Source organism: Ranitomeya imitator, chromosome 2 (assembly GCF_032444005.1).
Source record: "Ranitomeya imitator isolate aRanImi1 chromosome 2, aRanImi1.pri, whole genome shotgun sequence".
Lineage (NCBI taxonomy): Eukaryota > Metazoa > Chordata > Amphibia > Anura > Dendrobatidae > Ranitomeya > Ranitomeya imitator.
This window is the reverse complement of record NC_091283.1, coordinates 722,328,659-722,353,478: the sequence shown is the minus strand read 5'-3', so window position 1 is coordinate 722,353,478 and position 24,820 is coordinate 722,328,659. Positions and strand designations below refer to the sequence as shown.

The 24,820-nt window shown below is 43.1% G+C and overlaps 1 protein-coding gene across 2 annotated transcripts in view; it reads left to right on the top strand.

The window, feature by feature from the left end:
• The window catches only part of BMPR1A (bone morphogenetic protein receptor type 1A), a 144,249-nt gene that overhangs the window by 94,609 nt on the left and 24,820 nt on the right, over positions 1–24,820 (top strand). Inside the window, exons 4-9 of one of the 2 annotated variants that reach the window (XM_069753183.1) lie at positions 17,340–17,502; positions 20,310–20,412; positions 20,804–20,903; positions 23,117–23,219; positions 23,372–23,510; positions 23,770–23,962. In XM_069753183.1, the coding sequence (XP_069609284.1) occupies positions 17,340–17,502; positions 20,310–20,412; positions 20,804–20,903; positions 23,117–23,219; positions 23,372–23,510; positions 23,770–23,962 (801 nt within the window). The remainder of the gene's footprint in view (positions 1–17,339; positions 17,503–20,309; positions 20,413–20,803; positions 20,904–23,116; positions 23,220–23,371; positions 23,511–23,769; positions 23,963–24,820) is intronic. The other variant, XM_069753182.1, reaches the window with a different exon arrangement.

The following is a 24,820-nucleotide window of genomic DNA, read 5'->3' as shown; positions in this document are numbered from 1 at the left end:
ATTAACTCACTAGGTTCCAAACACTTTGACTGCTAATATCTCCATAATGGAGAGGAGCAATTAAAAAATGCAAGTGTCATTTTATACTAAGTTCTACAGCCAGGGGTTTTTTCCATGCTCAAATGGTTTGGCATTCCTCTTTAAATTCAGTTGAGGAAGAGCAACTACAGGGAGAAAATAAAAATGTATTCTCTCTGCATTTGCTCGCTTCCCGTCATTGGGACGGTGTAGGACGCTGTTATTCAGCACTCGCTATGCAGTGAGTGCTGCTGTAATCACTCCCCTGTAGTCTGATGGACAGTCTGCTCTGTAGCGTGAGTATGCATCGCAGGCTGTGTGTGTCAGAGGGTGATTACACTATAATGGCGCCCCGATGACTGGAAGAAAGCGGCTGCAGGGAAATTAAAACTTTATTTATGAGGCCGTTACATATTCCCTTTAACTTTATCTTAAACATGCTTTTCTGTGGGATTGCACATCAGTGACCCTCAGGCGCCGTGTCCCCATCACCAGTGTGTATCAGGAACACTCCACAAAATCTGGTGTTCTTGAGATGATCTTACTGAATCACCAAACGTCACCATTTTGCCAATGTCGTCACTTAGAGCTTTCTGCTTTCAACACGCCAGCTCAGCAGCTCTGCCAATGTAGACTACACAGCCACTGAGCCCAGTGCTGGACGTCTTCATGTCACATGTAATTGTAACATCACCACCGCATCTTGTGAGCACGATGTTTACATACCATAAATATACCGCTTTTATTCCGGTTTTAGATGTCAAGCCTCCATTTCCCTTGTCCGCTGTAGGCATTTATTTCCGATTACGTATTAAATTCCCATGTGCCGTTCCCTGAAATTATTGTAGTTCATGACAGTTCAGTGCATCAGTCAATGACATGTTATGTGAATTCCCATCATAAATTCTTTCCGCATTAAATGAAGTGAAATATCTGCGTTTTCTTTGCCACAATTGACATACCCTATAAATCTGACGCTTGCTGCTTGCAAAATGAAATGTGATAAATTGAGTTGAATACAGAAAATACATTGCATATTATAGTAAGCACTCCTAAAAGTAAGGATTAGTGATGAGCGAGGGTGCTCGGGTTTTCCCCAGCACGCTCGGGTGACCTCCGAGTATTTGTTAGTGCTCGGAGATTAAGTTTTCATCTCCTCAGCTGAATGATTTACAGCTACTAGCCAGCTTGATTACATGTGGCGGTTCCCTAGCAACCAGGCAACCCCCACATGTACTTCTGCTGGCTAAAGGTACCTTCACACTAAACGACGCTGCAGCGATCCAGACAACGATCCGGATCGCTGCAGCGTCACTGTTTGGTCGCTGGAGACCTGTCACACAGACAGCTCTCCAGCGACCAACGATGCCGGTAACCAGGGTAAACATCGGGTTACTAAGCGCAGGGCCGCGCTTAGTAACCCGATGTTTACCCTGGATACCATCCTAAAAGTAAAAAAAACAAACACTTCATACTTACCTTTCGCTGTCTGTCCCCGGCGCTGTGCTTCTCTGTACTGGCTGTGAGCACAGCGGCCAGAAAGCAGAGCGGTGACGTCACCGCTCTGCTTTCCGGCCGCTGTGCTCACAGTGAGTGCAGGAAAGCACAGCGCCGGGGGACAGACAGCCGAAGGTAAGTATGAAGTGTTTGTTTTTTTTACTTTTAGGATGGTATCCAGGGTAAACATTGGGTTACTAAGCGCAGCCCTGCGCTTAGTAACCCGATGTTTACCCTGGTTACCAGCGAAGACATCGCTGAATCGGCGTCACACACGCCGATTCAGCGATGTCAGCGGGAGAGCCAGCGACCAAAGAAAGTGCTGGCCCTCTAGCCCCGACCAGCGACATCACAGCAGGATTCTGATCGCTGCTGCGTGTCAAACTGAACGATATCGCTAGCCAGGACGCTGCAACGTCACGGATCGCTAGCGATATTGTTTAGTGTGAAGGTACCTTAACAGATGTAAATCATTCAGCTGCCTGGATGAAAACTTAATCTCCGAGCACTAACAAATACTCGGAGACCAGCCGAGCGTGCTCAGGAAAACCCGAGCAACGAGTACTCGCTCATCACTAGTAAGGATCATAGTTGTGATTGCAGTGATAGAATGGCATGTCATGTATTTGTGTAGGATTATGCTGTTTTCTTGGGATACACAGATGCCAAATACAGCCTGGATCAAAGCAATGTACTGAGTAGTTGTTTCAGGTACAGCTGCAATCACTTGGTATCTTGGATAGATCTTGTGCGTTCCCTGGCAGCGGCCTGCACATTGAATGGAGCTGTGCTCTCTAGCTCTGGTCAAAGTGTTTACACCCAGCAACTGATGGCACAAATAACGGCTGATCACTGTAAGTGGGGTGACGGGTGTCCTAGCCGCACCAAGCTGATTTGGGCTGACTGGGCAACCTCTTTTAAAGGGCGGATGTCAGAAAATTACCTATTGAAATCGTACTTTTGTACTGCATATGGGCCGGCACGGTGGCGCAGTGGTTAGGCCTTGCAGTGCTGGAGTCCTGGGTTCAAATCCCACCAAGGACGACATCTGCAAGGAGTTTGTATGTTCTCCCCATGTTTGCGTGGGTTTCCTCCGGGTACTCCGGTTTCCTCCCACATTCCAAAGACATACTGATAGGGAATTTAGATTGTGAGCCCCAACAGGGACAGTGATGATAATGTGTGCAAACTATAAAGCGCTGCGGAATATGTTAGCGCTATATAAAAATAAAGATTATTATTATTATATTTTAAAAAGGATTTATTTTATTTTGTAATCTTGCAATCTTCACATTGGCTACTGAGGCATTTTTAGACTCCTACTTCTTTTTCTTTCAGGAATTTTTTTTACATAAATGCTCCATATTATAAGAGACAGGATTGCGCCAGGTAGCAATGGACACAGCTGATTGTGCCACCATTCACAAAAGGTGATGTCACAGCTGACCCTGCTTCACAATGACCTTTGCACTTGCTAGTTTGACCCTTCAATACAAAAGCTAACGTGGGATCCCAGCACTGTGACTATGTACATGTGGTATTTCTTGAACAGTAGGATGTTAAAGCACCACTTTGGCCATTTCTTTTTTCAGCGCTGGAGGGGTGCTTCTAATATGAAGTCCCTGCCCCGGTCTTCTACTCGCCCTCCGGTATCTCCACCTTTTTCCAGCACCCCTCTGGTCCCGCTGTGCAATACAAGTCTGTAAGAGCCAATCAAGGCTTTCATAGACTTGGATTGAAAAGTGACCTCCGGCTCGCTCCAGCAAGCAGGTCACAAGGAGACCGGCAGGAGCTGGTGGTAATGAAAGGTGACGATGGCGGCAGGTAAGTAGAAGGTAGGATCAGGGACCTTAGATTAGTAATATAAAAAATGCTGGAGTGGGGCTTTACAGTCTGAAAGGCCAGTGTGAAAATGTCCAGGTTTGTTTTTTTTCTATTTTTAAAACAGTTTGTGAGATTTATACCTAAACATCGCCAAATTAAAACACAACATATTTAACACACAAAGCTGATTTTAAACAATAGGTAACTTCCTGGTGACACATTCCCTTTAATTCTAGTTTATATCGAAATGTCTCCAAAATTCCACTGCGCTGTGGCCATTCCAGCAATCCTTCCATGATGTCTCCTGGTTTTCAGTCCTGTCGCTTTGCCAGTCATGTGTTTTCAATGGCACTTGGTGAAGGGGTCCAGGAGTGTCTCATTTCAAGCTTATACTAAGAAAATAAAGTGTTCTTCCAATGGCGCCAAGCAAATCAGACCCAAAGGAAAGTTCAGTTTATCACCTTGACAAATATAAATGCTCACTTGTTCAGCTTTAAAATCTGGTTTATTTTTTTAGTCTTGTACTTCACCTGTGACACACAAATAAAATGATTAGCTTCATGCTCTTTTCTCCCCGACTTTTGGAAGCCCTTGTAAAGTCGCACTCCTTAATTGCTGCTGCCTCCAAGATGTGTATTATGTTAGTAGAAACATGGCACAGCACAGAAAAATGTATCAAAGCCGAGGATTGTGCGAAATGAAACTGCACTCGGAACACATGGTCTTAATTGGGTCATAACTTTTCGTTTTTGGAAATGGATGATAATGGCTTAGTTAATTGTGAGAATGCAAGCAGTCCAAACTATAACGCAGCTAGCCATGTTTCATTAATGATCAGCTCAGTCAGATGGCCATAAGGCTGGGTTCACACAAGTAGATCAGTGCAGATTTCAAGTACCCAATGAATGAGCTACACGCTCATTTGTCAGTGATTTGATTTATATTTCGGTATTTGCAGCACATCTCATGTATACAGCTAATGTGCTGCCGAGAAGATGCTCTGCATATGGGGTATTAGGGTATGTGCACACGTTGCGGATTTACCTGCAGATTCGCAGCAGTTTTCCATCCGGTGTACAGTACCATGTAAACATATTGAAAATCAAATCCGCTGTGCCCATGCTGCGGAAAATACTATGCAGAAACGCTGCAATTTACTTTCCGCAGCATGTCAATTCTTTGTGTGGATTCTGCAGCGTTTTACAACTGCTCCTCAATAGGAATTTGCAGGTGTAAGGCTATGTGCACACGTTCAGGATTTCTTGCAGAAAATTCCTGAGAAAAACCTGAAATTTTCTGCAAGAAATCTGCACGAGTTTTTTGCGCGTTTTTGTCGCGTTTTTGATGTATTTTTTTTCCCAGACATTTCCCAATGTATTTTATAGTGGGAAATCCGCAAAAAAACAGCAAAATTAATGAACATGCTGCGTTTTTTACCGCGATGCGTTTTTTATTGCGGAAAAAAACGCATCATGTGCACAAAACATGCGGAATTCATTCTAAATGATGGGATGCTTATTGTATGCTGTTTTTTTGCGGTTTTATAGCGTTTTTCTTGCGAAAAATCAGCAACGTATGCACGCAACCTAAGGGTATGTGCACACGATGCAGATTTAGTGCAGAACTGCTGCAGATTTTTCTGCAGCAGAAACGCTGCAGAACTGCACTGTGATCACAGTACAATGTAAATCAATGGGAAAAAAAAAAGCTGTGCAGAAAAATCTGCGCAGAAACGCTGCAGTTTTCAAAGAAGTGCCTGTCACTTCTTTTGTGCAGTTCTGCAGCGTTTCTGCACCCCTCCATAATAGAAATCTGCAGGTGCGTTTTTGATGCGTTTTTCATGCGTTTTTTATGCGTTTTTTGTGCAGATTTGTGCTCAAAAAACGCATCAAAAACGCATCAAAAACGCATAAAAAACGCACCAAAAACGCATAAAAAACGCACCTGCAGATTCTGCCAGGAGATGCAGATTTAGTGCAGAACTGCAGCAGATTTTTCTGCACCAAATCTGCATCGTGTGCACACAGCCTAAAACCGCAGGTGAAATCCGCACAAAAACTGCTGCAAATCTGCAGGTGAGCGTTTTACCTGCGGATTTTTCAAAAACTGAGTAGAAAAATCTGCACAGAAATCCGCATCATGGGCACATAGCCTTAGTGATTATATCCCATTCATAATCTACCAACAAACAAGCACCAAACTTATGTACCTGGACTGAAATCCGCCATTGTAAATGGGCAGCAGTTTATGGGGAACGCAAGGAGAAAATGATGAATGTTGGGCGCTGCAGACTCTGTAAAACGACAGCCGTGAAGCTCTAGGAAGCAAGGCTTTATTAACGTGTGTCACAGTTGCTCCAACTCCTTTGTTTGGTATCTGTTCAAGGAGTTGGTGCAACTGTGACACATGTGCTCCATAAAGCCGGTCTCCAAATCGTCCTGGTTACATAGTCCGACATGACCGCGTTTTCTCCTCACCTTCCTCATCATGATTTGTTCCTGACCTCCATCGCGTCAGCAGGTGGAGCAGCAACCAGGACCCTTTACCTTCCAAGCTTCATGTGGTGTTCTGCTTACAATTGTGTTATCCGCCGCTCCCGCGAGTCTTTATTCATTACTTCTCATCCGCCGGTTGTACGTATGGAGCGCCAGTGCTTCCGGTTTTCCTAGTTTGCATGGAGGTCTCATGCCTCTCCTTGCAGATGTTGGGGGAGATGAGGGTTAGGCAGTTTGCATTTAATTGCCCGCCTTACTTTTATTCTGGTCTCTGCCTGGAGATGAGCTGCCATCATGGTTCCTGGCAGTGGCTTACTTCACTCTTAGCTTTAAAAATACATGAGCGCTCATGAGTGTTCCTATGTATGAGGCCGTCAGCCGAGATACCTGTTGGACAAATTTCTTTTACCTAAACAGTCTGGACATCTTAAAGAGATGCCATCCTCAGAAAATTATCTATTTAAATCAGGTTTTTGCGTTGATGAATTTTGTATTATTTTGATATTTTCCCCCCATCTGTAATAAAGATTAGTAATCTTCCCATTTTCACAAAAATTTGATTAAAATAATAGGTCATATTCTGATTATGGCTTCCCTATAGGGTACGCGCACACAAGTCTCTTAAGTTCTGGTGAATCGGGCAAGTTTTTCGGATGCCCCTTTTGGTAACTGCTGTTTTTTGTCTCGAAGCGTCATTTGTGTCATTTTTTTTCATTGGTTTCCTTGGTGCTCTTCCAAAGGTTTTGGCACTGGCAATTTTTTTAAGGGTCTGCCAATGGTTTTTGATCTTTTTTTTTTTTTTTTTTTAGTTTGCTCTTTTACTCCATTAACTATAAACTTTTTTTTTTTTTCCCCAAGTAAAATTGACAGCTAAAATCTCCAAAAGTCATCCTGGAGTGTATTTTGAGCCTTCACAGTGACGTGTATTGTTAAGTATAGAGCTTCTTCTGAGCAGAAAACACCAGAAGAACGAGAATGTCAGTTATTTTATCTGCTTGGCGGCTTTGGAATTCTAAAGCCAGTCATTTTTCCATAGCAATGCATGTGCGGAAACTGCCTGAAGAACAGGTTGTGTGCACATACTCAACCGGAACATGGCAATTTTTAAAATCTGTCATATGGTTCCAGACAAAAATCATTTTTATGTATTTCTAATTTTTATGGCTTTTGCCAAGGAGATGTTGCTCACGGGATTCTCTTTAGGCTTAGGATCCTCAAAAACAGGACAAATGAAAACTGCTCATTTCTTTGGATTGATATGGTGGATTAAAAAAACTGGCCATTTCTGGCTGGATGACAAGTCCTTTTTAAAAGGAGTCTGTCAGTACACAGAGTGTCCAAACTAAGCACAGCAAGTAGAGGACACATCCTAAATAAATATTACCTACAGTTTTTTTTAAAACACTGTAACGTTTTCCTAAATCCCTCTTTATCCATGTATGCTAATGAGGTGCTCAGTGCACCCTTGGTGTGGCCGAGCAGCACTTTCCCAGCTGCTTGTTATACATGTATCTTCCATGATTGACAGCAGTGGCTCCTGTAACCTGTACATGTATAACAAGTTAGAGAGAACATGTATGGAGCTTCTTGGCCATGACAGGGGGCATTAAGCACCTTATTAGCTTATTTAAATAATGAAGGATTCTGGGCAAACACCACAATGGATAAAGGTACATTATGTATCAGAGCTTTGACCCCCTTTGAAAGTAACCATTAACCAGTCTACACAAAAATGCTGACTTGTTAGCCGTGTAACAAAAATGTCTCATTAGAGTAGACACAATAACCGTAGTCACACACCGATAAAATACGGTACATCACAAATTTGAAAATGTACATTTATAGTAGTATACTGTTTTTCATTATCTATTACTTTCAAGTTGTTAGTGGGGGGGGGAGGTTCACACTTCATGAAAAAAATGGAGCCCAAAGTGAACATGACAGCAATCAGTTAACGCAAATGTGTAATAAAAGTTGCAATCCATTATTGAAAACATGTTGACTAAAAGCCAAAAAAATGAAAACCATATATAAAAATGAATCCACACAGTAAAAGGGCAGCATGACGGCTGGAGATTCTGCATGTGTGAGGCTTGGCATACATAGAAATGTCCTAATGTCAAACGAATACAAAAATAGAGCGCATAGGGAATAATCTTGTGTATGAAGATGTATAATCCATACGAATAATGGCAGGTTTGCAGCAAAATAAGTTTTTATCCTCAAATATATAACTACTAATCCAAAGTATCAATATACGTGTGTGTGTATATATATATATATATATGAGCGTTCCAGAGTAGGGGGGATGCGCGAGAGAAATCTTGTATGTGATTGTGGGAAGAGGAGATAAGAGGGGAGTAGAGTAGGAGATCGGGTAGGTTGCGGGTAGGTAAGTACCGGGAGACGAGGTCACAGATGTATGGAGGAGACAGGTTGTGGATGGCTTTGTATGTCATGGTTAGGCTTTTGTACTGGAGTCTCTGGGTAATGGGGAGCCAGTGAAGGGATTGACAGAGGGGAGAGGCCGGGGAATAGCGGGGGGACAGGTGGATTAGTCGGGCAGCAGAGTTTAGAATAGATTGGAGGGGTGCGATAGTGTCAGAGGGAAGGCCACAGAGCAGGAAGTTACAGTAGTCAAGGCGGGAGATGATGAGGGCATGGACTAGGGTTTTTTGCAGATTCTTGGTTTAGGAACTCTTCTATAAAGTCTACCTCTTTGGAGTGTATGACTTATTATGGTTGTATGGCAGATACTCCAGTCACTGCTTGGGAACTTTGCAGCTCCTTCAGGGGTACCTTTGGTCTCTATGCTGCCTCTGATTAATGCCCTCCTTGAATGGGCTGAGAGTTTTGGTGGGCGGCCCTCTATCAGCAGGTTTGTTGTGATACCATCTTCTTTCTATTTGATGATGATAATAGATTAGATGGTTCTCCGGAGGATCATCAGTGATTGGGATTTTTTTTTTTTTAAATCAAACCCTGACTTTTCTTCTCACAGCTTTGTCCCTTACTTGTTTTGAGACCTCCTTAGTCTTCGGTGTTTGGCTAGTGGTGCCTCTTGCTTAAATGGATTGTCAATTGCTACTGCTAGGACAGCCCCTCCTTGAGCTAAATGTTTGGCGCTGGTAAAATAAACAAGCAAATGCTCTGTAGTAAGTAAATAAACTGTAATGGTACATGTAAATAACATGGGATACTTAATTACCGTATACTGTAGCCACAGTTTGAATGCTGCGGCTCAATTTTTTTTTTTTTTGTGGAAACATCCATCAGTTTTTGTGAAAAAAATCTATGAAATGCTAAGAAAACAAATATGAAAATCTGATCAGCGCACTGATGAGGATGAGAAAAAGCTGCGTGAATTCAGCCTAAGGCCTCTCAGATGCTTTGTTTTTTAGTAGTATACTGGATCCAATTTTGTTCCATTGTTCAGTCCAATTGATCATTTTTGCAATCTGTGTGGAATTAATATTTTTTTTTAATTAAAAAAAAATAAAGCTGCTCCCATGTATTATAAAAACAGTCAGCGCCCTGACTGCGCACAGAAGGCATTATTGTGCAGTTTTTTTTTTCATGGGTCAATATGTGGCTTCAACCTAATGTTTTGAAGTCGGAGAAATTGTAGAAATGCTAGGTTTTTAATAGACCACATTGCGCTTAGATTTTCGGTTTCAGCCGCCACCGTTGTTTCTCAATAGACAGCCTGTACCCATGTGGAAATGTGATCATCAGCCTTGCACGACACACTAAAGCTTGCCCTCCTCCCCTGACCAGTACCATGTGACGTTGTGGGCATCAGTAGGGGCCACCAGAATGGAGCAGCTCTGCACAATGGCCAGTTCATTATCAGAGGCTGGCGCCTATTAACTCTTGCCCTCTGCAGACCTTCAGAGTGTGCCTGTGCAGCTTAGGCAGTGGATAGTTCACTTAAGAAAGCAAGGAAGGAAATAAAAGCAACTGCTGGAGAAAAGGCTGATTCAGTGCACATTGCCAGACCTCAGTCTCCTTTGTGACTGCTGAGGCAATAAAAGAAGGGGGAGACATGTGGAGACAAGTTGTGTGCTGTGTTCTCCAGAATTCCTTGCCACGTGCTCAGCCTTCTAGTATATTGTTCTTTTTCACTCAAACACGCCAGTTCTTTCATCTTTCCTCACCTTTTTAATTGCATTTCCTGGTATTCATTTTCTGGCAGAAGGTCCCTGATTCTTGGGGTCCGTGCACTCTTACTTTACCTGAGGATTTTCGATCTGGATTTTTGGACTTTAAAATACCCAAGGTGATAGAGTAGCTGCAAAGTGGGTCAAATTTGAAAGAGTCTCCTACTCAGAAATTGTTGCTGCAAAAATATTAAAATTTTGCAGCGTGTCAATTTTTTATGTGGATTATCGGAGGATTATTTGGGAAGTCAAAATTCACAAAAACTAAACCATTTAATTGAGATTATTTCTAATTGCCAGCAGATCTACCGGAGAATCCACTAGTCTTTACAAGTGTAAACTAATAATTGCGGTATCATAATAACTTTCTTCGAGGTTCAAAAAACAAACCCTTTCTCCTTCCTTTACCTTTCTGTGGACGCATCGTTCTCCTGCTTCACTTGTGGTGTTTGTAACCCTAACTAGGTTCACATTGCGTTAACAGCAGCCCGTTCAACACATGCGTTAGCGGGCTTCTGTTAACGCAAGTGCCGACTTGTCATACCGCTAGCGCAGATAGAGCTAGCAGATGCTCTATCTGCGCTAGCAGTGACGGACTCGGAAACGCTGCCGCCCGCGTTCCAGGGTCTGTCACTCAATGACGGAACATGGCTAGTGATGCGTCAGCCATAGGACTTAATGGCAGCATTAACGGACTGGGTTACACCGCGTTATGCCGCAGTGTAACGCAGTCCGTCTTAACGGACCGCTAAAACGCAGTGTGAACCTGGCCTTAATCACACGATGAGTCCTCACCACAGACGGCCCGATGTACAAAGGTGTGGGGAGCAGGTACGACTATGGCAGAAGTGGCAGGAAAGGAGGCTCGCCTGGCACTCTGATATGGGAGAGAGGACTTGCTATTGGCATCCATCAGCTGAGTGCAGTAACCCAATGGGCATATTTATCTGAACATGAACCTGGAGCATAGAAGCGGTGCATAGAGGTTGATGATTTGCTCTCGAACTTGTAAATTTCGAGCTGCCAGTGACTTCATATAAGGTCATTCACGCGCTTTTTTTTTTTTGTGTGAAATTTATTTTGTCAACAAAATTCAGGCTTTGTCTTAAGGCTTATTGATCTGTGTTACTGAAGCCTTTTGCTTGTCTATACATTGTCTAGCCATGAGATGGTAATTTGTCTCCAGTGGCAGGTTATGCCGTCTTTTATATCCTTAGGAAGCATCAAGCCCAGCATTTAGAGTAGAGAACGTTTTTAGTTCTGACTAATTGACTCCAACTTTAGATCTATGTATTAATTATTTTCATTGGCTTTTGATATACAAAGTATCTTCATGGATGCAAGCAAAATCATTTTATCAGATCTATTAAGCCTTTTACAAAACCCCAACCACATGCCAGTGTCTGATGGCTGTGGGCCTTGCTCCAGACGCCACTGGTATTTCCAGGCTCAAATGAAGTGGCAGCAGGTGAAATCTTGTATTCCAGTGGTCATTCATACGTCACAGCCCTCTGTGGTCATCAGCATGACCTATGCCATACAAAATAACTGGAATATGCTCTTCAGACTTCTAGCATCAGTGGGCACATCACGGCTGGCCAGGTATCATCTGAACCTTTCTCAGGTTCAGTTTGAGCATATTCGCATGTGCACTAAAGTAATTGTGAAGGGAGGGAAGAAAATGATCTGTGAGCTCACTTGTTGTGACTGGTGGCTCTTGTTATCTACAGCATATAGAGGTGCTATAGGTCATTGTAATCCTGTCTCTGATGATAATGACTGCTGAAAAGTCTACTGTTTAGGAAGTATAAAGGTACCGTCACATTAAGCGACACTGCAGCGATCTAGACAATTATGTCGATCGCTGCAGCGTCGCTGTTTGGTCGCTGGAGAGCTGTCACACAGACAGCTCTCCAGCGACCAACGATCCCGAAGTCCCCGGGTAACCAGGGTAAACATCGGGTTACTAAGCGCAGGGCCGCGCTTAGTAACCCGATGTTTACCCTGGTTACCATTGTAAATGTAAAAAAAAACAAAAAACACTACGTACTTACATTCCGGTGTCTGGTCACGTCCCTCGCCTTCAGCTTCCCGCACTGACTGTGAGCGCCGGCCGGCCGTAAAGCAAAGCACAGCGGTGACGTCCCTATCGTTAACATTGGGGCCGCATGTACATGCGTTTTGGTGCGTTGTACGCCGCATGCGGCGTTAGGGCGCACCTGTCAGGGCGCGGCAAATGCAACATGTTGCATTTTTCGGGCGGCGCCGACCTTTTAAAAAACGCATGCGTCGTGTTTGCATCGTCGATGCGCCTTTTTCCCCATTGACTTGTATTGACAAGGCAGACGACGCAAGTACTTGCGTCGTGGTGCGTTGTACGACGCATGCGTTTTCCAATAAAAAAATGCAAAACATAACACCAACCCTTTTTTTTGGGGGGGGGGATGAAGAATGACTCACTGCACAAAAAACGCATGCGTCGAAAAACGCTGCGTTTTTTGGTCAAAACGCAACTGCGTTTCCAAAAAACACAAAAAACACAGCGTTGAACGCATGCGGCGCAAAACGCAGCATTGTGCATGCGTTTTGCTGCGTTTTTGTTTGCGTTGTGCGTTGCGGCGGCGACGCTGCGGCGCACACCGCAAATGTGAACGTAGACTAAGCTCGGCCCTGCGCTTAGTAACCCGATGTTTACCCTGGTTACCTTTACCAGTGAAGACATTGCTGAATCGGCGTCACACGCCGATTCAGCGATGTCAGCGGGTGATCCAGTGACGAAATAAAGTCCTGGACTTTCCCCAGCGACCAACGATCTCCCAGCAGGAGCCTGATCGTTGGTCGCGGTCACGCATAACGATTTAGTTAACGATATCGTTGCTACGTCACAAAAAGCAATGATATCGTTAACGATATCGTTATGTGTGACGGTACCTTAAGTCTAGTATGAAAACTCCAGTATGTTGCATTGATAATGTCTAGTAATAGGCCCACTAATGTGATCCAAAATTATATTTTTACATGTCCCAATATGTGTGTTTTTATCTACAAGCATCTCGGTGAGAAATTCAGAATACCTCAATGTTAGATTGGAGTCAAACCTTTTTCTTATTAAAATGTATCAGAAGTAAATTATATTAGAATATATTATGGATTCTGGAAAAATATTTTAACCCAAACTTCTGCTACTTGAACTACAAGTTGGGCCTGCATATTAGGGAGAACACACACACATCTATATTTTATGGATCGTGTACATACTGCAATACTGGCACCAACCCTGTGTTTCCTGACCCAAACTAGACCTATAAAGGCTCATACCCATCAGGGAAAAAAAAACAACGGCCCAGAAAAGTGGGAAAAGTGTCATGCGTTTTCTTGAGTACAGTGTGATTTGTAGTGCCTAACACCTAATTAACATTCAAATGCGATCCGATTGCAATGAGATTTTAATGAGTTTTTATATAATGCAATTCTTTTGTTTACACAGCTTTCAAAGGAAATATAAACATGTCCACATATACACAAACACACACACAAGTGTATATATATATATATATATATACACACACATACACACACACACAGTACAGACCAAAAGTTTGGACACACCTCATTTAAAGATTTTTCTGACTATGAAAATTGTACATTCACACTGAAGGCATCAAAACTATGAATTAACACATGTGGAATTATATACTTAACAAAAAAGTGTGAAACGACTGGTATTATGTCTTATATTCTAGGTCAGGGGTGGGGAACCTCAGGCTCATGGGCCATTCACGGCCCTCGATAACCTTTTATCCGGCCCTTGGGCAGGTTCCAACAGACCGTGATGCTTTGGCTGACAGCTGTATTTTGACAGCCTTGAACCCATTAATTTCTTTTTGCTCTTCGAGCACGCGCACTCAGTGTTCACTACAGAATGCTGAGCTGCGTGCAATGAAAGATTACATACTGACACCAGTGTCAGCGTGAGGACGTACTTTGTGAGCGGAGTTAGCGCATGATTTGTACGGCCCCAAAGGATTTTATCAATATCCAAATGGCCCTTGACAGAAATAAGGTTCCCCACTTCTGTTCTAGGTTCTTCAAAGTAGCCACCTTTTGCTTTTATGACTTCTTTGCACACTCTTGGCATTCTCTTGATGAGCTTCAAGAGGTAGTCACCGGGAATGGTCTTCCAACAATCTTGAAGGAGTTCCCAGAGATGCTTAGCACTTGTTGGCCCTTTTGCCTTCACTCTGCGGTCCAGCTCACCCCAAACCATCTCGATTGGGTTCAGGTCTGGTGACTGTGGAGGCCAGGTCATCTGACGTAGTACCCCATCACTCTCCTTCTTGTCAAATAGCCCTGACGTAGCACCCCATCACTCTCCTTCTTGTCAGATAGCCCTTACACAGCCTGGAGGTGTGTTTGGGGTCATTGTCCTGTTGAAAAATAAATGATGGTCCAACTAAACGCAAACAGGATGGAATAGCATGCAGCTGCAAGATGCTGTGGTAGCCATGCTGGTTCAGTATGCCTTCAATTTTGAATAAATCCCCAACAGTGTCCCCAGCAAAGCACCCCCACACCATCACACCTCCTCCTCCATGCTTCACGGTGGGAACCAAGCATATAGAGTACATCCGTTCACCTTTTCTGCGCCGTACGAAGACACGGTGGTTGGAACCAAAGATCTCAAATTTGGACTCATCAGACCAAAGCACAGATTTCCTCTGGTCTAATGTCCATTCCTTGTGTTCTTTAACCCAAGCAAGTCTCTTCTTGTTACCTGTCCTTAGCAGTAGTTTCCTAGCAGCTATTTTAGCATGAAGGCCTGCTGCACAAAGTCTCCTCTTAACAGTTGTTGTAGAGATGTGTATGCTGCTAGAACTCTGTGTGGCATTGACCTGGTCTCTAATCTGAGCTGCTGTTAACCTGCGATTTCTGAGGCTGGGGACTCGGATAAACTTATCCTCAGAAGCAGAGGTGACTCTTGGTCTTCCTTTCCTGGGGCGGTCCTCATGTGAGCCAGTTTCTTTGTAGCGCTTGATGGTTTTTGCCACTGCACTTGGGGACACTTTCAAAGTTTGCCCAATTTTTCGGACTGACTGACCTTCATTTCTTAAAGTAATGATGGCCACTCGTTTTTCTTTACTTAGCTGCTTTTTTCTTGCCATAATACAAGTTCTAACAGTCTATTCAGTAGGACTATCAGCTGTGTATCCACCAGACTTCTGCACAACACAACTGATGGTCCCAACCCCATTTATAAGGCGAGAAATCCCACTTATTAAACCTGGCAGGGCACACCTGTGAAGTGAATACCATTCCCGGTGACTACCTCTTGAAGCTTATCAAGAGAATGACAAGAGTGTGCAAAGCAGTCATCAAAGTAAAAGGTGGCTACTTTGAAGAACCTAGAACATAAGACATAATTTCAGTTGTTTCACACTTTTTTGTTAAGTATATAATTCCACGTGTTAATTCATAGTTTCGATGCCTTCAGTGTGAATGTACAATTTTCATAGTCATGAAAATACAGAAAAACCCTTAAATGAGGTGTGTCCAAACTTTTGGTCTGTACTGTGTGTGTGTGTATGTATATGTATGTATGTATATGTATGTATGTATGTATGTATGTGTATATATATATATATATATATATATATATATATATATATATATATATATATATATATATATATATATATATATATAATGAGACATAGATATGATATATAGAGATATAGATATAAGATATAGATATAGAGATATAGATATAGAGATATAGATATAAGATATAGAGATATAGATATAAGATATAGATATAAGATATAGATATATATGTAGGTAGGTAGATAGATAGATATCTAATATGCAAAGCTGAATGTGTGTATGTCCGGGATTGGCATCTGTAGCGTTGCAGCCTATGACGCTCTCGGGGTCCAGACGTGTGACTGTGCAAAATTTTGTGGCTGTAGCTGCGACGGTGCAGATGCCAATCCCGGACACACACACACACACACACACACACACACACACACACACACACACACACACACACACACACACACACACACACACACTCTCTCTCTCACTCACTCTCACTCACTCACTCACTCACTCACTCACACACACACACACACACACACACACACACACACACACACACACACAGACACACACGCACGCACACACACGACTGTGGACAGGACAGTGTTGGTTACATTGTCTTTGCATTTATCTGCTCGTTCCATTTTATCACTAACGTGGTGTATTTGGGGTTCTCTGTTGAAGAATAGGTGAATGTCTATTATGTTACACTTACAGCTTTAGGCTGACCTCCTGAGAATTGGAAGATGGTCGTCTTTATTTTTTATTTAACAAGCACTTGTGATGTTTGTTCTAGAACAGCTTGCCGATGTGAAAGTGCTAATGGCGAGGAGTGGATGTGATCTGCGTGCCGTGGATGTGGTCAGGGTGATGTTTATAGGACAGGGCTGGCTGCCCGCTCCTCCCCTGGAAGGCTGCCCGCTCCTCCCCTGGAAGGCTGCGCTTCTGGCACTTGCTTTACAGCTCACGACTTGGTGCTATGTTCTCTTCATATCCAAATCCAAAAATGCATGCAGCAGGAAAAAGGACTATTGAAATGAGGTTTTTGGGTTGACGTCTGGAAAACCTGTCTGCTTGTCTAGGTGCCAGAATATGTGGCTTTTTTTTACACTTTTGCTTGTAGTCAGTGCAAGATTAATACTTTTAGAATTCCGGTTCTATTAAACATAAAGCATTTCATCAGTATATGTAGTCCCTAACCAAGTGTGACTCCAAAACACACAGCAGGTGACAATCTTTCAATTCTAGTTTTTCTCTGTAAGCTCTGCTCTTGGTTTTGGTACTCCGACACTGATGAAAGATATTGATGTGCGAATGAGCCCTTGGGTTGAGTTCTGCAGAAAACCGGCACAAACAGCTGATTGAGCCCCTTGTAATCCGCTGTCAGAAGCTACGAATACACCCCAAGTCTGGTTCTATGTGATTTTATTTCATCCTTATCCATAAAAATGATGAAATTAAAATTGAAGAGGTTGTTAAGGATTAGATAAAACAGATCTCCCTACCCCCCTACCTTCCTTCTGTGACTGCACCACTTTTGTCTCAGGTGGTATCTGGTAATGCAAAAACCAGAGCATCATTTTTCCTAATGGACTGAATATGGTTCTCCAAAAGGACTAGGGTGGCGGAGACTACCGTAAATGCCAAATACTGTATTATTTGTTTGCACATTATGTGTCTGTAATTGTAGATCTTTGTTACTACAGTTTTATAACAGATCTTTCTATGCCTTGTGGTTTTCCTACAGGTCAACACTCTGACCTCTTGCCACAAAGACCTGCAATGAAATCAAACTCTGACCCTAAGAAACAAGAAAATGGGGTAACAGTGGCTCCCGAGGACACACTACCCTTCCTAAACTGCTACTGTTACGGTTATTGCCCAGAGGATGCTACAAATAATACCTGCATGTAAGTGGAAGCTTTTCCCATTCTCCGGGAGGGGCGTATTGCTTCTATTGAGCAATAGAGATGAGCCGATTTTCCTCCCAGTGCTAATTATTAAATCACTCCTACTTTTATAACCAGTTCATGTACCATTTTAAGATGTCGGTGTCAGCAGAACTTGCAGATTATAGAAGTTTAGCCTGTGATGTCTGAAATAGACAGTTTATTACTAGGCCCTGAAGTCCGGTCTGGATATTCTGAATTCTCCTGTAATAATTAGGCATATGCTGCCACCTAGTGTTCGTTACTGGTTTAGCACTTTTTTCAACTTTGAATTATTTTGTTTTTATAACTCATTTCTTTTATCGAACTCACAGCTTAACCCCTTACCGGCATCGGACGTACTATACCGTCCGATGCCGGCTCCCCTGCTTTGATGCAGGGCTCCGCGGTGAGCCCGCATCAAAGCCGGGACATGTCAGCTGTTTTGAACAGCTGACATGTGCCCGTAATAGGCGCGGGCAGAATCGCGATCTGCCCGCACCTATTGACTAGTTAAATGCCGCTGTCAAACGCAGACAGCGGCATTTAACTACCGCTTCCGGCCGGGCGGCCGGAAATGACGTCATCGCCGACCCCCGTCACATGATCGGGGGTCGGCGATGCTTGTATATTGTAACCATAGAGGTCCCAGAGACCTCTATGGTTACTGATCGCCGGTGGCTGTGAGCGCCACCCTGTGGTCGGCGCTCACAGCACACCTCCATTTCTGCTACATAGCAGCGATCAGCAGATCGTTGCTATGTAGCAGAGCCGATCGAGTTGTGCCTGCTTCTAGCCTCCCATGAAGGCTATTGAAGCATGGCAAAAGATAAAAAAAAAAAGTTTAAAAAAATGTGAAAAAAATAAAAAAAACATAAAAGTTTAAATCACCCCCCTTTCGCCCCAATCAAAATAAATCAATAAAAAAAATATCAAATCTACGCATATTTGGTATCGCTGCGCTCAGAATCGCCCGATCTATCAATTAAAAAAAAGTATTAACCTGATCGCTAAACAGCGTAGCGGGAAAAAAATTTGAACCGCCAGAATTACGTTTTTTTGGTCGCCGCGACATTGCATTAAAATGCAATAACGGGCGATCAAAAGAACGTATCTGCACCGAAATGCTATCATTAAAAACGTCATCTCGGCACGCAAAAAATAAGCCCTCAACCGACCCCAGATCATGAAAAATGGAGACGCTACGAGTATCGGAAAATGGCACAAATTTTTTTTTTTTTTTTTTTTTTTAAGCAAAGTTTGGAATTTTTTTTCACCACTTAGATAAAAAATAAGCTAGTCATGTTAGGTGTCTATGAACTCGTACTGACCTGGAGAATCATAATGGCAGGTCATTTTTAGCATTTAGTGAACCTAGCAAAAAAGCCAAACAAAAAACCAATGTGGGATTGCACTTTTTTTGCAATTTCACCGCACTTGGAATTTTTTTCCCGTTTTCTAGTACACGACATGCTAAAACCAATGATGTCGTTCAAAAGTACAACTCGTCCCGCAAAAAATAATCCCTCACATGGCCAAATTGATGGAAAAATAAAAAAGTTTTGGCTCTGGGAAGGAGGGGAGCGAAAAACGAACACGGAAAAACGAAAAATCCCCCGGTCATGAAGGGGTTAAGGGTACAATTAAAAAATACAAGTGCAGCAAACCACAGTGTGTACGTGTGACTTGTAAGACAAATCAGAATGTTATTAAGCATATACAAAGAGCTGTAGCAGTGATACAAATGATATGCCCCATTGTCAAGGCAAGCCTTCGCTAAGGTTAAGGTACCTTCACACATAACGATATTGTTAACGATATCGTTGCTATTTGTGACGTAGCAACGATATCGTTAATGAAATCGTTCTGTGTGACAGCGACCAACGATCAGGCCCCTGTTGGGAGATCGTTGGTCGCTGAACAAAGTCCAGAACTTTATTTCGTCACTGGATCTCCCGCGGACATCGCTGGATCGGCGTGTGTGACACCGATCCAGCGATGTCTTCACTGGTAACCAGGGTAAACATCGGGTAACTAAGCGCAGGGCCGCGCTTAGTAACCCGATGATTACCCTGGTTACCATCCTAAAAGTAAAAAAACAAACAGTACATACTTACCTACCGCTGTCTGTCCCCGGCGCTGTGCTCTGCACTCCTCCTGTACTGGCTGTGAGCGTCGGTCAGCCGGAAAGCAGAGCGGTGACGTCACCGCTCTGCTTTCCGGCCGCTGTGCTCACACAGACAGTACAGGAGGAGTGCAGAGCACAGCGCCGGGGACAGACAGCGGTAGGTAAGTATGTACTGTTTGTTTTTTTACTTTTAGGATGGTAACCAGGGTAAACATCGGGTTACTAAGCGCGACCCTGCGCTTAGTTACCCGATGTTTACCCTGGTTACCGGCATCGTTGGTCGCTGGAGAGCGGTCTGTGTGACAGCTCTCCAGCGACCAAACAGCGACACTGCAGCGATCCGGATCATTGTCGGTATCGCTGCAGCGTCGCTTAATGTGAAGGGGCCTTTAGTGGAAAGTGCGCAAGTCCTCACATTCCTTCACCATGTCTCAAGACAAAGAACAAGTTTATTTTTGATTTGACAACAGACACTGGGAAAATAGCTAGAGTAGGGGGTGACAGAAAAAGATTTCCTAACATATTAACGCATTTAACAAGCACATGAATATTCCAGAATTCACTGAAATAACAGGGAAGTCTGCTGAGACACTTATTTTCCAGGTTCTACTCCTTTTACAATTTAGGAATATCTGATGGGAGTTGTATTCATGTTTTGTAGTACAAATGGACATTGCTTTGCTATAATTGAAGAAGATGAGCATGGAGAAATTACATTAACCTCTGGATGCATGAAGCTGGAAGGCTCAGATTTCCAATGCAAGGTAATATTTTTGACAATGTTTCTTTTCATACTACGCCTATCAAATGTAAGAACCATTAAAGAGGTTGTGCGTAACCTTCATATGGATGGCCTATCTCCTGGATGGGTCACCAGTATGAGACTGGTGTGGGGTCCGACGCCTGACACCTTCATCGATCGGCTGTTATCTGCTCGCTCAGTGGCCAGATATAAGCACTTCTCCGGAGATGAAACACCGGACCTCTGGACATTGGTTGGTGGCCGTTGATGAGCACATTAATAATCTCCCATTCACGTTCTTTTGTAATACTGAAAAATCTCTTTAAAGCTTTCAAGTGAATGTGTCAAAAAATATTTGCCATGTGCACGGTTTGTGTAAGGCCAAATATCCCTTTTCTGTGTCAAATATATAGGATTCTCCCAAAGCCCAGTTACGAAGGACAATCGAGTGCTGTCGGACTGACTTTTGCAATAAAGATTTGCAACCCACATTGCCTCCGGATGGGACACCAGGTAATTGAGATCCATGATATATAGCTGTGTGTGAATATATGTGCATGTATATCCAAACTACACATTGGCTCCCTAATTTCAGGAGATCCCATGGGCCCGAGTGACTGGCCAACATCCTCCGTGAAATCGCATTAGATGACTGTGAAACAAATATTATAGAGAAGCAATATCTTTCCATCTATGAAATGCCCTCCCTCGGCACCGAGCCAAATAGCGGTCTCTCTAATTGATCCCCCTACACTGCACCTCAATAACCTGAACTCTAGGTCACACAAACTATTAGTAACAGACCAGATCTCGCCAAATGTCAGTGACAAATAAAAAGTCATTATGAATCGTTGCATTTTCTCCAGAACGTATTAAATGCATACGGAGTGGAACACACGTCCTCAGCTTCCAGAAAGCATCACAAATAAAGCTAAGAAATGGCTTCAAGAAGTTCTGAAACCCCAGACATACTGCACAGAACTGATAAATCCCGTTCCGCTTACCACTGGCATTGTAAAACTGACATAGGAAACCCTTTATCTATATTGTCCCCTCGTCCCTACTCAAACATATTTGCAAGAATTTCCAAATAATAATTTCTCTCACTTGGTCCCCCTCCCCTTCTGTGAGACTGATCTTATTTAATCTACATCCCACACATCAACATCTGAACTGTTCCTCAATATTCCCTCCCTGCTTTCTAGAGGTCTTGAAGTTATCTCCTACCCAAAGGATAGCGGATAGCTTTCCGTTCCCTGGGGGTCTTGACAGCCATGGCTCCCACCAATCTTACCCCAGCTGTATGAAGCGGTGGTTGATCATGTGCTCTACCGTGTCACTCCATTCATTCTAAAAGAAGCACTGTGCTTGGCTATCTATGGTGGTCTCATTAGGGATGAACTGAGCAGTAGTGTGCATGATTGGCCTCCTCCGCTTCATTGTACTCTTTGTTCTCAGGATTGGTGGGGACCACTTCAGTTAAACTCCCAGCGATTGGAAAGTTACTCCCTGTCCTTTTAGTTAAGGAATCATTTTTAACATTGAGAACACTCTCTTTTAATGCAGCAAAATCAGTCATAGCTAAAGACTGGCGATGTTGTGACTTTCCATCATTACTGGAATGGGTCAGTGAATTGATAAGAACCCCTGTGACTCGATTCATGCTGCCCAAAGCACAGGTGGCATGAATCCAAGCCTGTCTGCACCATTTCAGCCAGGTATAATGGCTGGGGCCATGGGTAGAGATGAGACTAGTCCGGTGCTGCCCCCAGCCGGCATTTCCCAGTACCTCTCCAGGTGATTAACAGGTCTCTCCCTTTTGTTCTTAGCAAGAGACCTGTCAATTGGCTAGAGCTGGGATGATCTAGATAGAGCGACGATGCACTAGTCTCCGGTCCTCAGATGGTTCTTCAGATGGTCTCCTCAGAAACACTGAGCATTTCAAGGTAGAATGTACCTGCTTGCGGCCGTGCAGCCAGGCTCTGATTCATGCTGCCTGTTGTCTGTAGCTAGCTCACATGGAAAACCAGATGGACACAAAAATGAAATGGGAACTATAATTTGTACCTAAAAACTTGGGAAAATGTACAAAACACAAGTGCACTTAAAGCCTTTCTCGGATAGGACACTGCTGTCCAATCTTATTAACTGTGATTACTGTTCCTGACAGCCACTTCTTCATAATCATGTATTCATACTGCTACTGAAGACCACTCCAAACAATGCAGACCTCCTATCCTCTCATCTTAAGCCCACTCCAGGCTTTTTTTTGGCTTTCGCTCTACTGTTCCTCGGAGTTACTGTTGGGCCTGCATTCCCTGGCTTCATTTTTCTTTTCTACATTCACATACAATGTTCCTTGCATTACTTGAAATGACAAAGAATTAAATACAAAAAAATAAAATAAAACTTTGCATGGCGCCCAGTTCAGAAGCGTTGATTTGGGCTTGCACATACGTTTGGGTTACAGCTATTCTTTCTTGTGCAATAGGTTCTAGTGTTAAAGACGTGAATCCCAATCTGTCTTCATATTCTGATTTTTCTGCAGTTTCCTCTTGCACAGCTTCAGTGCAGAGTCACAGTAATCTCTCCATACTTGGGCTATTCACTTTATTTCCAAAAATGTACAAGGGGAAATATATTTGTAGGTCTAATGTTTGAAAAAACCTCTCAAACTTACGTTTCTTGTTCTATGCAGTCCTGACTAACGCAGTAATCCTTTTCAGTAGGTATATTTGGCAGAAGTGTCCACGTCATTGCTCTAATTATATCCATTGTGGTCTGCCTATTAATTATGGTGCTCTTCATCTTCATCACCTGCTTGTACAAGTAAGTTCATTTCTAGAAGCATGTTTATTCAATTACTGCATAGTATGCACATTTCTTCTCTATTATTACGTTCTAAGTCTCAAAACCACTACAGATTTCTCGACCAGATCTTTGTACCACTGATTTTCCATTAGGACTTTGTCTTCTTGCAGGCACAAATTGGCAACCCAGAGAATGCTGTACAATAGAGACCTGGACCAGGACGAGGCGTTTATACCCTCTGGAGAGTCATTAAAGGCGCTCATCGACCTGTCCCAAAGTTCTGGCAGTGGATCTGGGCTTCCGCTCTTGGCAAGTCACAATGTCTTTTTACTTGTTCAGACATGGAACAAAAGTAAAGTTGTGAAGCATTGTCTATAGCGACACTGACCAACTAGTCAGTGAAGCAGCACCTCTTGGGTAGATGTGAGGCCTGATTAATGTACATGGACGTCCTCTTTTCAGTCTTGGGGGGTGGGGGGGTGTATAGATTTGCATAGCCAGATTCTAAATAAAACCGCAGTTTAGTAGAAAGATACAAGGTGAAGTAACTTCTCATTTGGCCCTACAGGTCCAGAGGACAATAGCAAAGCAAATCCAGATGGTGAGACAGATAGGAAAGGGTCGATACGGAGAGGTTTGGATGGGAAAGTGGAGAGGAGAAAAAGTGGCCGTGAAAGTATTCTTCACTGCGGAGGAAGCCAGCTGGTTCAGAGAGACGGAAATCTACCAAACTGTGTTGATGCGGCATGAGAATATTTTGGGTAAGCAAAATTTCAGCAATTTTGAGACACATAAAGATCTATTTGGTGGTGCAAGAAGGTTTGCAGAAATGTATGACCAGCAAAAACTACATTATCTTTAGGGGAAATGGAAACCCCAGGCAGCCTTATCAGTCAGCTTTTATTAGGTGGCGGATTCCCAAACAGAACGATTGTTACAGCAATAAAGCCTAAGCTGGCCTGCTGCCCGTCCCTACTAGCGTACCTACACCGCTAAAGTACTTTGCCGTCTAGAGCACTGCAGTCAGAGATTTGAGCAAGACACGCTGCAGTTATAGTAGTCTGATTGCCGTATGGGGAGATGAGGAGTCTCGTGTGGTTTTTGCTGCCTTCTGGATCCACAAGTTGGGGTATACAGCTCTGGCAAAAAGTAAGAGACCTCCACATCAAAACCCTGTCATGGACAGCCCAAGCTCCAGACCTGAACCCCAATGAAAACCTCTGGAATGTAATCAAGAGGATGATGGATAGTCACAAGCGATCAAACAAAGAAGAACTGCTTACATTTTTGGGCCAGAAGCTGTGTGAAAGACTGGTGGAAAGCATGCCAAGACGCATGAAAGCTGAGATTAAAAATCATGGTTATTCCACAAAATATTGATTTCTGAACTGTTCCTGAATTAAAACATTAGTATTGTTGTTTCTAAATGATTATGAACTTATTTTCTTTGCATTATTTGAGGTCTGTAAGCACTGTTTGTTTGTTTTTTATTTTGACCATTTTTTTTTGTCAGAAAAAAACCCCCAAAATGTATTGCTTGCAAATTCGGAGACATGTTGTCAGAAGTTTATAGAATGAAAGAACAATTTACATTTTACTCAAAATATACCTATAAAGAG